The 14260-nt window shown below is 38.9% G+C and overlaps 1 protein-coding gene across 2 annotated transcripts in view; it reads left to right on the top strand.

Annotated features, from left to right (window-relative positions):
• The window catches only part of LOC123871552, a 69291-nt gene extending 55688 nt beyond the window's left edge, over nucleotides 1-13603 (top strand). For both annotated transcript variants that reach the window (XM_045915417.1, XM_045915416.1), the window contains exons 5-7: nucleotides 11787-11900; nucleotides 12637-12815; nucleotides 13418-13603. In XM_045915417.1, coding sequence (XP_045771373.1) covers nucleotides 11787-11900; nucleotides 12637-12815; nucleotides 13418-13529 — 405 coding nt within the window. In that variant the 3' untranslated portion in view covers nucleotides 13530-13603. The remainder of the gene's footprint in view (nucleotides 1-11786; nucleotides 11901-12636; nucleotides 12816-13417) is intronic.
• The last annotated feature ends 657 nt before the right edge of the window (nucleotides 13604-14260 follow it).

Below are 14260 nucleotides of genomic sequence, written 5' to 3'. Positions count from 1 at the left end.
CGGAGTACGGACTATTAAAGTTAAACGCGCTTGCGGCTCGTTCCCAAATCCGTTATTGCCCATGATACTAGCCAATCCTACTGCCAGTACGAGTGACGTTAGTTAATGGGTTAGTTACAAAATGTGCCTACTTAATTGAAAATTATAATGTTGAAATAATCGATTTCTAAACACTGCCAAACGAAAAAAACAAGCATCAATTTTAAAAGCTACATCGAATGCATTTTCACAACAAAGTGCTGTGGAATTTAATATAATAAACAATAATGCCTTAATGAGACTATTGCCCAACTGTCGGCCGAAGCCCGCGGCATAGTATGACAGTTCTCACGGATACCTACAGGGTGAACCGAAAGCTTAAGTTGGTATTTACATACACACAAGGCCAACTAAGCTAATATATACGAGGTCCCAACAGCCGAGTTCTGAAATATCTCCATTCCATCAGCCTGTATGCGTCCACTGCTGGACATAGGCCTTTCCAAGAGCGCGCCACCAAACACGGTCCTCCGCCTTCCTCATCCACCCGCTCCCCAACACCTTCTTCAAGTCATCGGTCCAGCGGGCTGGAGGTCGTCCCACACTGCGCTTACCGGTACGCGGTGTACACTCCAGAACAGAACTGAAAATATATTTACTGGGATCTTTTTAGGCGCGTATGGACTAAGTAGAGATGTTGCAGTATTAGGCAAAAGTCAAAGTTTTCTTAATCTATAGATAATAGATATATATTATCCATGCGACTTCATCCACGGATTTAGGTTTTTTAAGAATCCCATCGGAACTCTTTGACTTTCCGGGATATAAAATAATCTATATCTTTCCCCGAGATGCAAGCTATATATCTGTACCAAATGTCAAAATCGGTTACCTAAACGGATGACAGACATACTTTCGCATATAATAGTAGTATGGATATGGATTAAGCTTGTAGTCCCTTATTTTGGGATCCCAAAATGTTCGTTGATGACTGTAAAATGCAATGAATATTGTATTACAGGGTGCGTAAGTGGTAAAGTCGACGAGCAATCGTTGTACGATTGGCCACGGACCGACCTTTACCGTGTTTCCAAATATTGCATGAACTAATGTACATACACCAAATTGCACGGGCATTAGAAACAACCGAATTCCACGTCCATTACGATTGCTAAAGTATATGTTGCTTTTTCGATTTAGATTAAAAAAATAAATCAAAATCTATATCTACTAATAAATAAAATTGGAGTGTCTGTCTGTAATTTCGAAATAACTACCTCATATTAAGCTCATATGGTTATTTGAACGATACCATAACCGAATCACACGTTTTTAAAATTTTTGTCTGTCTGTCTGTCTGTCTGTCTGTTTGAAAAGGCTAATCTTCGGAACGGCTGAACCGATTTTAACGGGACTTTCACAGACAAGTAGAGGATTCATCAGGGTGTAACATAGGCTACTTTTTTAACCGACTTTCAAAAAAGGAGTTGTGTTTTTCTACCTATGTATACCGAAATCTCCGAGATTTCTGAACCGATTTGCGTAATTTTTTTTTTTAACGATAGAGGAACTTTGCGACATTGCTATAAAAAATTTGGATTACAACTCCTCAATCCTGATGCTGCAGGGGATCTGATCACCAAAGTGGATGGGATTTAGAAACTGTCGTCGGTTATAAATTGATATTGAAGGTATATTTACCAAGTAAAGACTTTGTCGCGCGGTACGCATAAACTACTTTTGTCCTGGGAACTCAAAAGTTCCCACGGGATTTCTAAAAACCTAAATCCACGCAGGCGAAGCTGCGGGCATCAGCTAGTACAAAATATTTTTACTCAATTAAACTTTTACAAGTGCTTTGGAATCGTCAAAATAATCTACCACTGGTTCGGAATGCCATTCCTACCGAGAAGAACCAGCAAGAAACTCAGCGGTTGCTCTTTTCAAGTATTCAATCTATACTACTAATAAATAAAATTGGAGTGTCTGTCTGTAATTTCGAAATAACTACCTCATATTAAGCTCATATGGTTATTTGAACAATACCAACACCAAATCACACGTTTTTAAAATTTTTGTCTGTCTGTCTGTCTGTCTGTCTGTCTGTCTGTTTGAAAAGGGTAATCTTCGGAACGGCTGAACCGATTTTGACGGGATTTTCACAGACAAGTAGAGAATGGACCAGGGAGTAACATAGGCTACTTTTTTAACCGACTTTCAAAAAGGGAGTTGTGTTTTTCTACCTATGTACACCGAAATCTCCGAGATTTCTGAACCGATTTGCGTCATTTCTTTTTTAATCGATAGAGGAACTTTGCGACATTGTTTCATAAAAAATTTGGAGTCCAACTCCGCAATCCTGATGCTGTAGGGGATCTGACCAATCCCCGCGGGCGAAGCCGCGGGCATCAGCTTGTTTATAATAATATGCCAAGATGAACAAATTCCAAATAGGATATTATATATTTTTTTATTAATGCCATGTTAATCATAACTAATATTCCCCTTTCCCCTCCAACTAAGCGTAAAGCTTGTGCTAGACGAAGGTACGAAAACAGTGCAACGGGTAGAGCTTGAATCGCCGGCTTTATTTATGTAGTGAGAATTAATGAGATAGGCAGGCGTAACTTCGGAAAGTCTTCGGGACCGATTCTTTTTAAACTATATAGATTTAACACATGTTTAACATCTAAAACCTGTAATAAATTACAAAATCGTTGAAATGCTTGTTTCTTAATTCAAAGCAAATATACTTTAATATGTTTCGCCTTCACCGCGTATTGGTGTCATGTAAGCAGTGCTTTTCGACATATAATATGATGTAGTTTGTATATGTTCGTAAATCATACATATACCTGCCTGTTTATTTTAGAGAGCAAATGTTATGCAATCAATATACATTTTTAATACTATAAAGAGATTAAATTTAATCTACCAAAAATGCTAAACGTGAAGTAAGCTGCGACATAACAATTTCATTATCATACTGTATATTAAACAAAACTTGCAAAAATCTGTAAGCCCTCGCAAGAAAGGCGGGTTGTGGAGCCAGTAAAGTAGCTAGATGCAGTACCTACCTACTATATGTTGTGAATACACAGCGGTTTTTCTTATTCAGATACAAGTTAGTCATGGACTGCAATCACACTTGCTGATAAGTGATGGTGCAGTCTAAGGTGCATGCCAGTTTTTGTCAAACCCATACGCCTTTGGTTACTACACGGCATCGCACCGGAATGCTAAGGCGTATGGGCGTAAAGTTAGTCAAACTTTTCGTCACATTTTACAAATAAAGCTGCGCAAGCGCATGCCGTTGTCGTTGCGGACAGCTTGCATCGTTGTATTGAACAGTTGTGTATTGAACAGCGATGTAGCAAGTGTATCAAGGTGGTTTGGTGCCGCCAGTTGCACAATTGCTCATCTGTCAATCACTTGCCGCTGCATGACTGCATAGATTGTTTACATTTTGTATCGACTTGAAAATAATTCATATTTAATGTAATCGTAGTCATACAAGTCTGTGAAAAAGTCGCCATGGTCTAGTTAAAAATATTTCAAGGCTTCTAAAGCACTTAAAGCTTTTAAAAAGGTAAATTAAAAATAATAATCGATCAATTAAATCGCTATTTTAAGTTAAAATGGCGGCCCCGGCGGATACAGGTGTCGACTTTAAGCTAGATACTACAAAAACTCCAGTTTCCGGTCCAAACTACAAGACCACAAACACCACAAACTATTCTGGTCAGATTCTGGCGTCCTTGTTGCATGCAGTGGCTGTGAACCTTTGGTGCTAACATGATTAATTTATTTGTAGCAGTCTTAAGAACCTTTACAGTCTAAATCTAGGTAATATACATATAATTTCAAACTAAGTCTCATTCGAAAGAAAACATAAGCAAAGTTGATCTTACAAGTCTCAAAATTACAATTAAGTAAGTAGTTGGAAAAAAAACCTCTTGTACTATTTTTTGATTATGGAAAGTGCTATGAGTTACAGCGATGAGGCTTTGTTTATGCCCGTGACTTCGTCCGCATGGACTACTATTTTATTCATTATATTATACGCAAAAGATTGACCACAATCACGCCTGTTGGAAAGTGATGATGTACGGCCTTACGAGTTTACCTAGAAGATTCCTATTCCTCCGTGAAAAAGGCTACACATATTTTAAAACCCGTAGGGGGTTAAATTTTCAAAAATCCTTTTTAAACACATGTCTACGTCATAATAGCTATATTATTTGCATGTCAAATTTCAGCCCGATCCGAACAGTAGTTCGAGCTGCGCATTGATAGATCAGTCAGTCAGTCATTCAACTTTTCCTTCTATAGATATAATTTATTGAGCCCGCTTAATCCATTCAAAACAATTACTAGGTACTATTTTGTTGTTGAGTTTGTCGACGATAAAGGTTCCTCGCCCCTGTCTTACAGCTTAACTAGGTTATAAAGCCTAAGCATTAAACTACGTCTTGGCTCGTGGGAATTATATATTACCAAGTCAGATAGATCTCTTCAACCTCGAAAATGGCAAGCTTTTGGGACACGTAGAGGTACATTTTACAATAATAGATGTATGTATTTAGAATATCTTCCTAATTATAATTTTGTAACTAAATATGTTCAGTGGCTGCTTATATCATAATAGGTAATATTATTGTAGAAAGCTTTATAAATCGTTTTTTCCATCGAAGATTTTTTTACATCGTCATTCGCCATCAAGTGAAATCGCAGCCAACTTATCTTCGAATAAAAAATCTAGGTATATAACTGTAGAATAAATAATGGATTCAATGCAAATATATTATATGTAATCATTAATTAATTATAATTAGTTTCATTTCTTTCTGTTTTCGCTAGTAGTTAAAACATTATACAATATCATAAACTCTTGCTAACCGATAGAAATTAAATTCTATTTAATAATAAGTTGTTACGGGCTTGCTAAAGATAAATTTAATTGGATATTTCAACACAATCCTTGCAAGAATATTAATTTTATGTAACTCTTAATAGGTATGTTTCTTAAAATAAAATATAGAGCAATAGGTACTTACTTAATTTATGTACTAAGTAATTATTATTGATGTAAACTTATATGTCGACATAATTGGGTTTTTTCGATTACCTAATTGTTAAGTTGATTTCATGAACATGAAAATAACACATTTTAATTTCATCGAACCATAAAAACAAATAAAATTACTGTGATGACCTATACTATACTAGGGCGACGACGGATTGCAGACGGAGGATGAAACAAACTTCTTACGCGCAACTCCATACAAACATAATTACGCCTATTATTCTATTCTTTCTTGTTCTAGATCTATAACTAAGCCGTATATCGATTTATCTCTCCATTATCTATGCCGTAAATTAATCAATGTATTGAAATTGTATTTATTTTAAAAACGTGCCTTGAAAAATCTCTATTTTAGGGCAAGTTTTGAGGCAACTTCGTGCGTAAATAAATGAGAATTTGATCAAAATCTTTAGATCGGTGATTTCCTCGTGAGTTATGGAGACGTGAGCACAGAATACGTAAACGTGAGTGACAGATGGACAGTCGCTTTGCCAACTAGCCCGACGAGACGGGCAGAAATGCGGTGATTTGTTGCCTTTTCACTCGTACGCAGAACTTTCCAATGTATCACAGCGATGCGTGATTTTTTAACAATTCCGCCATTTTTTGTTTTCGTTATTTATTTTTTACCTAGTTGACTCGCCCAACTTCGCACAGAGAACCTACCTATTCTGGCATAGGTATGAATGTGTAAGAATCTATGTATATTAGAATCTACCTAGCCCTACCCAGTAACTTAGCCTTACGTACTTAGCCCGCTTCTATCTTAGACTGCAGCATTGAGCTTATCTATTCCGGCATAGAGGAAATAGGTATGAATGTGGTATCAGAATCTGTGTATATTAGAATCTACCTAATCCTACCCGGGCCTTACGTAGTTAGCCCGCTTCCGTCTTAGACTGCATCATCACTTACCACCAGGTGAGCTCGCAGTTAAGGACTAACTTGTAACGGAATAAGAAAAGGTTATACCTGCACCTTCCCCTTAAAGTATTCTGAGTTAAAAAAAAACAATATGGAGGCTGTGTGACGTAATTTTCAAATATGTTTTTTTTAAAGAAAAACATAGCTAGCAAACAACCAGGCACTTAACACTGCAGATGTTAAGTGATTACCGCCGCTCATGAACATTTGCAGCACCACCAGAGGAACTGCGATGCGTTGCCGGCTTTTCAGGAATTTTTTGTCCGTTTTTGGCACGGCAGATCGGGATTCTATTTTTTTTTTGTTATTTTAAGCTGCAAGTCTCGACATAGAGCCTCGATAGCTCAACGGTTGAGGAGCGGACTGAATTCCGAAAGGTCGGCGGTTCAAACCCCACCCGTTGCACTATTGTCGTACCCACTCCTGGCACAAGCTCTACTCTTATAATTGGAGGAGAAAGGGGAGTATTAGTCATGGCATGGCGAATATTCTTTAAAAAAAAATCTTTAATTAGGTACCTACATGTGGTATGAGATAGAACTCCTACACGAAAAAATATGATTATAACGGTAATATCGTCACGTCGCAGACTCGAACCGGCGACCCGCCAAACTTCTCACGCCGCCAAGTGGGCCAGCGATTACCATATTGCGTAGATTTATTATTATCTACGGATCTTTAGCATGTTATACACACTACATTACTCTAACCAACGTTAACTAGATTTTAATTTAAGTAACCACTTTCATTTTTAGGGTTCCGTACTTCAAAAAGAAAAACGGAACCCTTATGGGATCACTTTGTTGTCTGTCTTTAGGGCTTTACCTGAACATTCTAAAACAGATTTTAATTTATTTTTATGCATAATAGTTTTTGATTTATTGTGCTAAATGTCGGAAAAATACCCAAGTACGGAACCCTCGGTGCGCGAGTCTGACTCGCACTTGGTCGGTTTTTATATCATCATGATCAACCCATCGCCAGTCCATAACTAAGAACAGGTCTCTTCTCATAATGAGGTGTTAAGCCATAGTCCACCACCAGTGCGGTGCTGGCGTGCTGATTGGCAGACTTCACACACCTTTGACTACATATGGAGAACTCTCAGGCATGCCGGTTCCCTCACGATGTTTTCCTTTACCTAGCAAGTGATATTAAGTTGCTTAAAACGTACATAACTCTGAAACATAGAGTAAAAAAAAAACATAGAGTTAGTGACCGGGATCGAACCCCCGATCTCCCAAGTGCCAATCAGTCAAGTGTGTCAGCGATTACCTTAATATATTACATACTAGCTGATGCCCGCAGCTTCGCCCGCGTGGATTGGTCAGATCCCCTGCAGCATCAGGATTGAAGAGTTGGACTCTAAATTTTTTATGAAACAATGTCGCAAAGTTCCTCTATCGATTAAAAAAGAAATGACGCAAATCGGTTCAGAAATCTCGAAGATTTCGGTGTACATAGGTAGAAAAACACAACTCCCTTAGACAGACAGACAGACAGACAAAATTTTTAAAAACGTGTGATTCAGTTATAGTATCGTTCAAATAACCATATGACCTTAATATGCGGTAGTTATTTCGAAATTACAGACAGACACTTTAATTTTATTTATTAGTATAGATTGCGTTGAATATCTACATGTCTACCCGCTACTACAACTGTAACGTAAACTTGATTTTAATTTAACCACTTTCATTTTTATACCTTAGTATAAATAAATTGGATTGCTTTCGTTTTTTCTAATTTTTGATCATTTTAAAACATATTAATCTCAATAAAAATTAACGCTTGTCTGTCTAAATTTTATTGCCTAGGCCTTCTCAAATCGTTCAGTTGTTAGTTGAAACTTGAAACCAGCGTCGACTGCCCAGCAAACTTTGATACCTATTTGAATAAAAAATTGTACAATAGTTAGATTAAAATACTAGGTCAATTAAAAAGTTAAGTTTGCGTGTTTTTTAAGACCTGGCGGATTGACTTTCAGTAATAATTATTCGCATAGATTAACTTTTTAGAAGCTTAATTTAATTTAATTTCAGCATAGATGTAAACCCTTTGAGTTCATTATATTTTATGCTACTAATGTAAACTAATTGGACAGTAGGTAGGTAGTTAGTTATCTAATAGGACGTGTATTGCACCTTGCGTGACCGCATCATTGCATGGCGGCAAAAACTCTTCCCCATGGCGAGAAAGCTGACAACAACCGGAAGTGTTACGCAACGCTATCGAAGATAGTGCTCTTGAAACTGAACATCAGCTGTTTTCTACTCGATTTAAATCCATACTAATATTATAAATGCGAAAGTGTGTCTGTCTTCTGTCTGCTACCTTTTCACGGCCTAACAGTTTAACCGATTCTGCCGAAATTTGGTACAGGGTTAGCTATTATCCCGGGGACGGACATAGGCTATTTTTTATCCCAGAAAATCAAAGAGTTCCCACGGGATTCCCAAAAACCCATCCGCTTAACCGATTTGTATTAAAGGTACCGAGGTAGCTTGCGTCCCTGTAATTGACATAGGCAACATTTTGTCCCGGAAAATCAAACAGTTCCCACGGGATCTTTAAAAACGCGGATCCACGCGGACGAAGTCGCGGGACATAAATCTCATACAATACAACAAGTAGTTTTCAAAAAAACTTCCAACTGCGTTTGCCCTGGATCTTTTGAACGAAGTCATTATCATTTTTATTTGGCGCAAAGATAGCTTGATCCTGGAGACGGGCATAAGCTACGTTTTATCCCAGAAAATCAAAGTTTTCACGGGATTTAAAAAACTACATAAATCAACGATGAGTCACGTATATAATTAAACTACTACTCTACTACTATAAAACTTTGTAGGTACAGTTTAAAAAACCAATTACCGCTAGGCATATTAAATGTTTTTAAACGTAATTTTTTAGCGCTAAGGTAATTGTAGGTTGGACTTCGTCTGTGGTGGCGTTTGCTGGCACGCGTGTTGTGACTTTTTGGAGTGTTTTTTTGTTAGAAGTGGCCGGTTTTTGTGTTCTGCTGGTGTTTATTGATGGTGGAACTGACTGGGAAGCACTCTAAAGGGGCGCCGCGTGTGTGTCATCGGGCGCCGGCACAGACGAAGTCCATATAGTTTCCCTAACTTGTAAATAACTACAAACTTGACATTGGCTAATCAGTGTAAAGCCAGACGAGAGAAAAAAAAAATTTTAGGTTAGGTAGGTACGTGGATATAGTTAATCAGTTTATCCTTTTAAATAACGTAATACATTAGTTTATTCTAAGTTTGTCACGGACGAAAACAACGGGTAGGCAATATTTTTGGTTGCACAACGCCTAGGCATGCGGCGTGGATGGTGAAACCCGACGGCTTGGCAACTCGCCGCTACCAGTACCTGCGTCTGCGCAAGCCTTACACCTGCTGAATGTCATGAGAATTGACTGCCCCTGATTATTGAGTTCTAAAACTAGAGCATTTCAAATGTTCTTGCAGCTTGCTAATCAGTTCTTGCAACTTCGGTTTAAAGAGTTTATCCATAAGTATGCTCTAAAGAAACACAAACTCAAAAAATTCAAAGCATTTAGTGCCTACATTAATTTACATTTAAATTACATTAATACACTTTTTGATGGTCGAATTTGTAAGATGATTAAATGACGATAATTAAATATATAGACTTAAAAGAATACCTCAGTACATGGTTTGGTTTTCATTTCAATATTATCAGCCAAGGACCAAACTCAATTTTATATTCGACTGTGGCAAAGTCATAAGGAAGGGTTATGGTTTTAGCAATCTATGTATGTATGTATGTATATATGTATGTATGTATGTTTGTATCCAAATTCTGTGTGTTGTAAAACGTAATCTGAAGATGATTAATAGCTGCATTACCTACCATGATTTGAAAACAAATCTATAAATAGAAATGTAAGTAGTCTATCTATTGGATCGTTAAATAGCTAATAATATCAGCAATGGCTGTGAAGTTACGATGTTGTGATACGACGCTTTCGGAATGTGGTTCACCTCTCGCCTTGCGGCTAGAATCAACCTCAAACACTTGCTAAATACTGGGCTGGGATTACATGACATTTTTTTTTATCGATCGACAAGTTAGCCCTTGACTGCAATCTTGCCTTTTTTTAGGGTTCCGTACCTCAAAAGGAAACAAGTGTAAATTAAAAATTTATAACACCCCTGACAAGTGAAGCTTACAGTAACTAGAAAAGAGCTGATAACTTTCAAACGGCTGAGCCGATTTTCTTGGATTATAGCTAAGAACACGCTCGATCAAGCCACCTTTCAAACAAAACAAACTAAATTAAAATCAGTTCATTAGTTTAGGAGCTACGATGCCACAGATAGATACACAGATACACCCGTCAAACTTATAACACCCCTCTTTTTGAGTCGGGGGTTAAAAAGGAACCCTATAAGGATAATCCTGGTGTCTGTCCGTCTGTCGTGTCTTTCAAGAAAACCTATAGGGTACTTCCCGTTGTCCTTGAATCATGAAATTTGGCAGGTAGGTAGGTCTTATAGCACATTAAAGTCGTGAATTTGTGGTTACATCACAATAAAAAAATTAAAATGTGTTCACGAAAAAAATAATTTACTAAATCACATGTAGATGGTGAAGTCATTAACTTGCAGTGTTCTACATAAAAATGTTTAAGTACCTATTTTATACGATGATCGTACGGTACTGTACCCTTCGACATTTGATCGATTTTTTCCGTAGGAGGGAAAAATCCTCATAGATATCCGAATCGAATAGTGCCGGACTATTGGGCTAAAAACCCTTCTTTTCTCCAAACAATAATTAGATTGCATTTCGTCAACCTGTACCTATGCGTCCACGGCTGGACATAGGCCTTTCCAAGAGCACGTCACCAAACACGGTCCTCCGCCCTCCTCATCCACCCGCTCTCCGCCACCTTCTTCAGGTCATCAGTCCAGCGGGCTGGAGGTCCCGCACTGCGCTTACCGGTGCGCGGTGTCACCAGAACACGTCTGTCCCATCTTGCTCGCTAATCCTTTGAGCTATGTCGGTCTATTTTATCCTTATGGGAATTTCCTCGTCTCGGATTTTATTCCTGAGAGTGAAACTCAACAATAATAAATAACAGACCAATGGCAGACCCCCTAAATAAGGGCTTAGGAGGCTGACGGAGATCTTAACCACTAGCCTATCACCTCTTATCACCAAAACTATCACTGCTATCAGCATAGTATTCAGGAAGTGGGTCTGAATCTAGAGTATCGGAGTCTAGGCAGTGGGATCGCCTACATTCCATTGTTCTGGCATCAGAGTTGAGAATGCCACCACGCGGGCGTGACCGACGCGCCTGTTGTTTACAATCGACGCACGACCTTAGCTGGCTAAAGTATTGATTTTATGAATAACTTATTGATTTAGCTCTCTGATGTTAATATTTGTATTCATCATCATCATCAGTGTCTGCCAATCGGCACTCGGCCAGCGTGGAGGACTATGACATAAATCTTTCTTATTCAGAAAAAGGTGACCCGTACTCAATAGTAGGCCGGTGTTGGGTTGATCATGATCATGGATATTGGATGTGCTATTTATTTATTTATTTATTTATTTATTCAAAGGTACACACAACAGGTTGTAAGTAAAAATGGTCCAAACATAAAAACAAAAGATCCTAACTAATCTAAGTGACAACCCCTAATAGGTGTACACAGCAATACTATACCTAAATAAAATATATAAATATATTTCACATTCACTGCAGGCTAGCCCGTTTCAGCATGTATTTATGGTGACGTTTGTCTCTTTCCAGCTGGGGCGGATGCCGATGAGCATGGTGGTGCCCCCCGCTCCCCGCTACGCCACGCTACCTCTACCGCCCAACGCGTACGCGCCGCCGCCGCTGTACTACCCCGTGCCTGATGCGGTATGTAAATAATATACCTAACTACCCGATGCCCGCGACTTCGCCCGCGTGGATCAAGATTTTTTGAAATCCCGTGGGAACTCTTTGATTTTCCGGGATAAAAAGTAGCCTATGTGGTAATCCAGGATATTATCTATCTTCATTCCAAATTTCAGCCAAATCCGTCCAGTAGTTTTTGCGTGAAGGAGTAACAAACATACACACACACACACACACACACACACACACACACACACACACACACACACACACACACACACACACACACACACACACACACACACACACACACATATACAAACTTTCTCCTTTATAATATTAGTGTGATTACTTACCTACACTACGCTTACACCATGATGTACTTATGTATATAGCAAAAATGATGACATGTGATAGTACTGATGATTACTGATTAGGTACCTACCACAAAAAAAAACGTGGAAAACCCCTTTTTTTTTAAAGTTAGTCATGTATTACAAATAAAACATCTGACTGACGCTAAAGTCAACGAGCGTTCCGTAGCTGGTAGATAAGTGACGCAGGGTTAATGCCGCGTCGCTAAATAAGTTTTGTGATGTATCTAAAAATTAATTATAAAGTTTATTCGGTTTATAACATGATACATTTTGAACGGCAAAGGCCTCTGTAAGTGATTTTTACACAACTACGGCAAAGCCGAAAGGAAGAGTTCTGATTTTTTTCTCAAATTATGTATTTACATTTTTTTAAATTTCAGCGCGTCCGTCGTCGCCGGTCGCCGCGGGCAGCGCGCACGGAGCGCCAGCGGCGCGGCCGCGGACGTCGCGACGACTCCCAACTGACGCGCTCGCTCGAGCGAATACATCGCAAGCGACGCTCGGACAGAGAGAACCCTACTGTGGATGACTTGAAGAGGACTTACACGGGATTAGATAGGTAGGGCATTTTACCATTTTAACAATGTAGTTGTAAAAAAAAAAAAAATGAGCCACTGACGCGATCGCTCGAGCGAATACACCACAAGCGACCTGTGGCTCTGTCGTGCATGTATGTTTACACACACACTTATGCACTATCCCCAATCAATCAATCAGCCTGTTTGCGTCCACAGCTGGACATAGGCTCTCCCGAAAGCGCGCCACCACACACGATCCTCCGTCTTCCTCATCCACCCACTTCCCGCTATCTTCTTACGATTGTCAGTCCAGTGGGTTGGAGGTCCTCCACTGCGCTTGCTGGTAAGCGATCTACACTCCAGAAACGTCACTATGCCTAATACCTCCTACTCAATTGGCTAGTCTGCCTGGAGATCGGAAGTCGTGTGCGAAATTCAGTCAGAAGAACGTAGATTATTTGGAAACATTTGACTTTGTTTTACTAACGGGGGATAGATATTTGACGTCCTAGGAAAGACGTGAAGTTACGTAGGATTTATACCAAGTAAAATTTCCGCGTTGGCCACCCTCAGTGCATGTTGGGAGTCTCGGAGATCGCTCATGAAGATTAAATGATTAGTTTTTGACTTTGCCTGTTTCCAGGGCTTACGCGGAGCAGTTCATAGCGGTGTGCGACGAGAGCCGGCACGCGGCCGAGCACCACGACTCACTCGCCAGCTCGGCCACCGACACCTCGCACTCACACTCACACTGATCACTCACACTCACATCACTCACACTCACACTCACACTCATCACTCACACTTATCATAATCCATCACTTCATCACTTCATCAGTCATTGTGGCGATCTACATACAAGCACTATAATTATGACGTTATACGAACAAGGTTGCCAAAATGAAAAAGAGACCTAGTGTGTACCTTGTTCAGGGAGTCGAGTTAACATAGGGCGCTCTCTCTTGCACAATTTGTATAGAAGTGAAAAGGACGCACTATGATCATGATTGGTGTGCGCCGATAAAGGGCGCCGGCCCCACTTTATGTATTTACGTTGTGAAGATATTATGTAGTTTCATTTTTATATCGCAACAAATGATGTTATCAAAGTAAATTGTAATATAATAGGCTTAAAATAACATATCAATAGACTATTTTACATACCCGTAGGTAAACCATACTCAAACCCACTTTGTAATGATTATTAAAGATAGAATTAATATTATTAATAAATAATAATTATGATTAAGTACTTAAGTTTTGCAAATGCTTATTAATAATATATTCCGTGTTTTTTTTTTAATTTATGTAATAAAGCTTAAGGCACATAGGCGCAAGTTAAAGAACAGTGACGCATCTTTTATGACGTAACCAGGCATTTTTGACCGCTTTTTTTAGGAACACAACCTTCGAATATCATTAAGGGTTTCATAATAACTAGGTTGTATATTATAATACTCAGTTTCCCTAATATAGAGTAAGAATA

The sequence above is a fragment of the Maniola jurtina genome, chromosome 14, assembly GCF_905333055.1.
Source record: "Maniola jurtina chromosome 14, ilManJurt1.1, whole genome shotgun sequence".
NCBI classification, from domain to species: domain Eukaryota; kingdom Metazoa; phylum Arthropoda; class Insecta; order Lepidoptera; family Nymphalidae; genus Maniola; species Maniola jurtina.
Note: the sequence above shows the minus strand (reverse complement) of the source record. Positions and strands in the feature narration are given on the sequence as shown.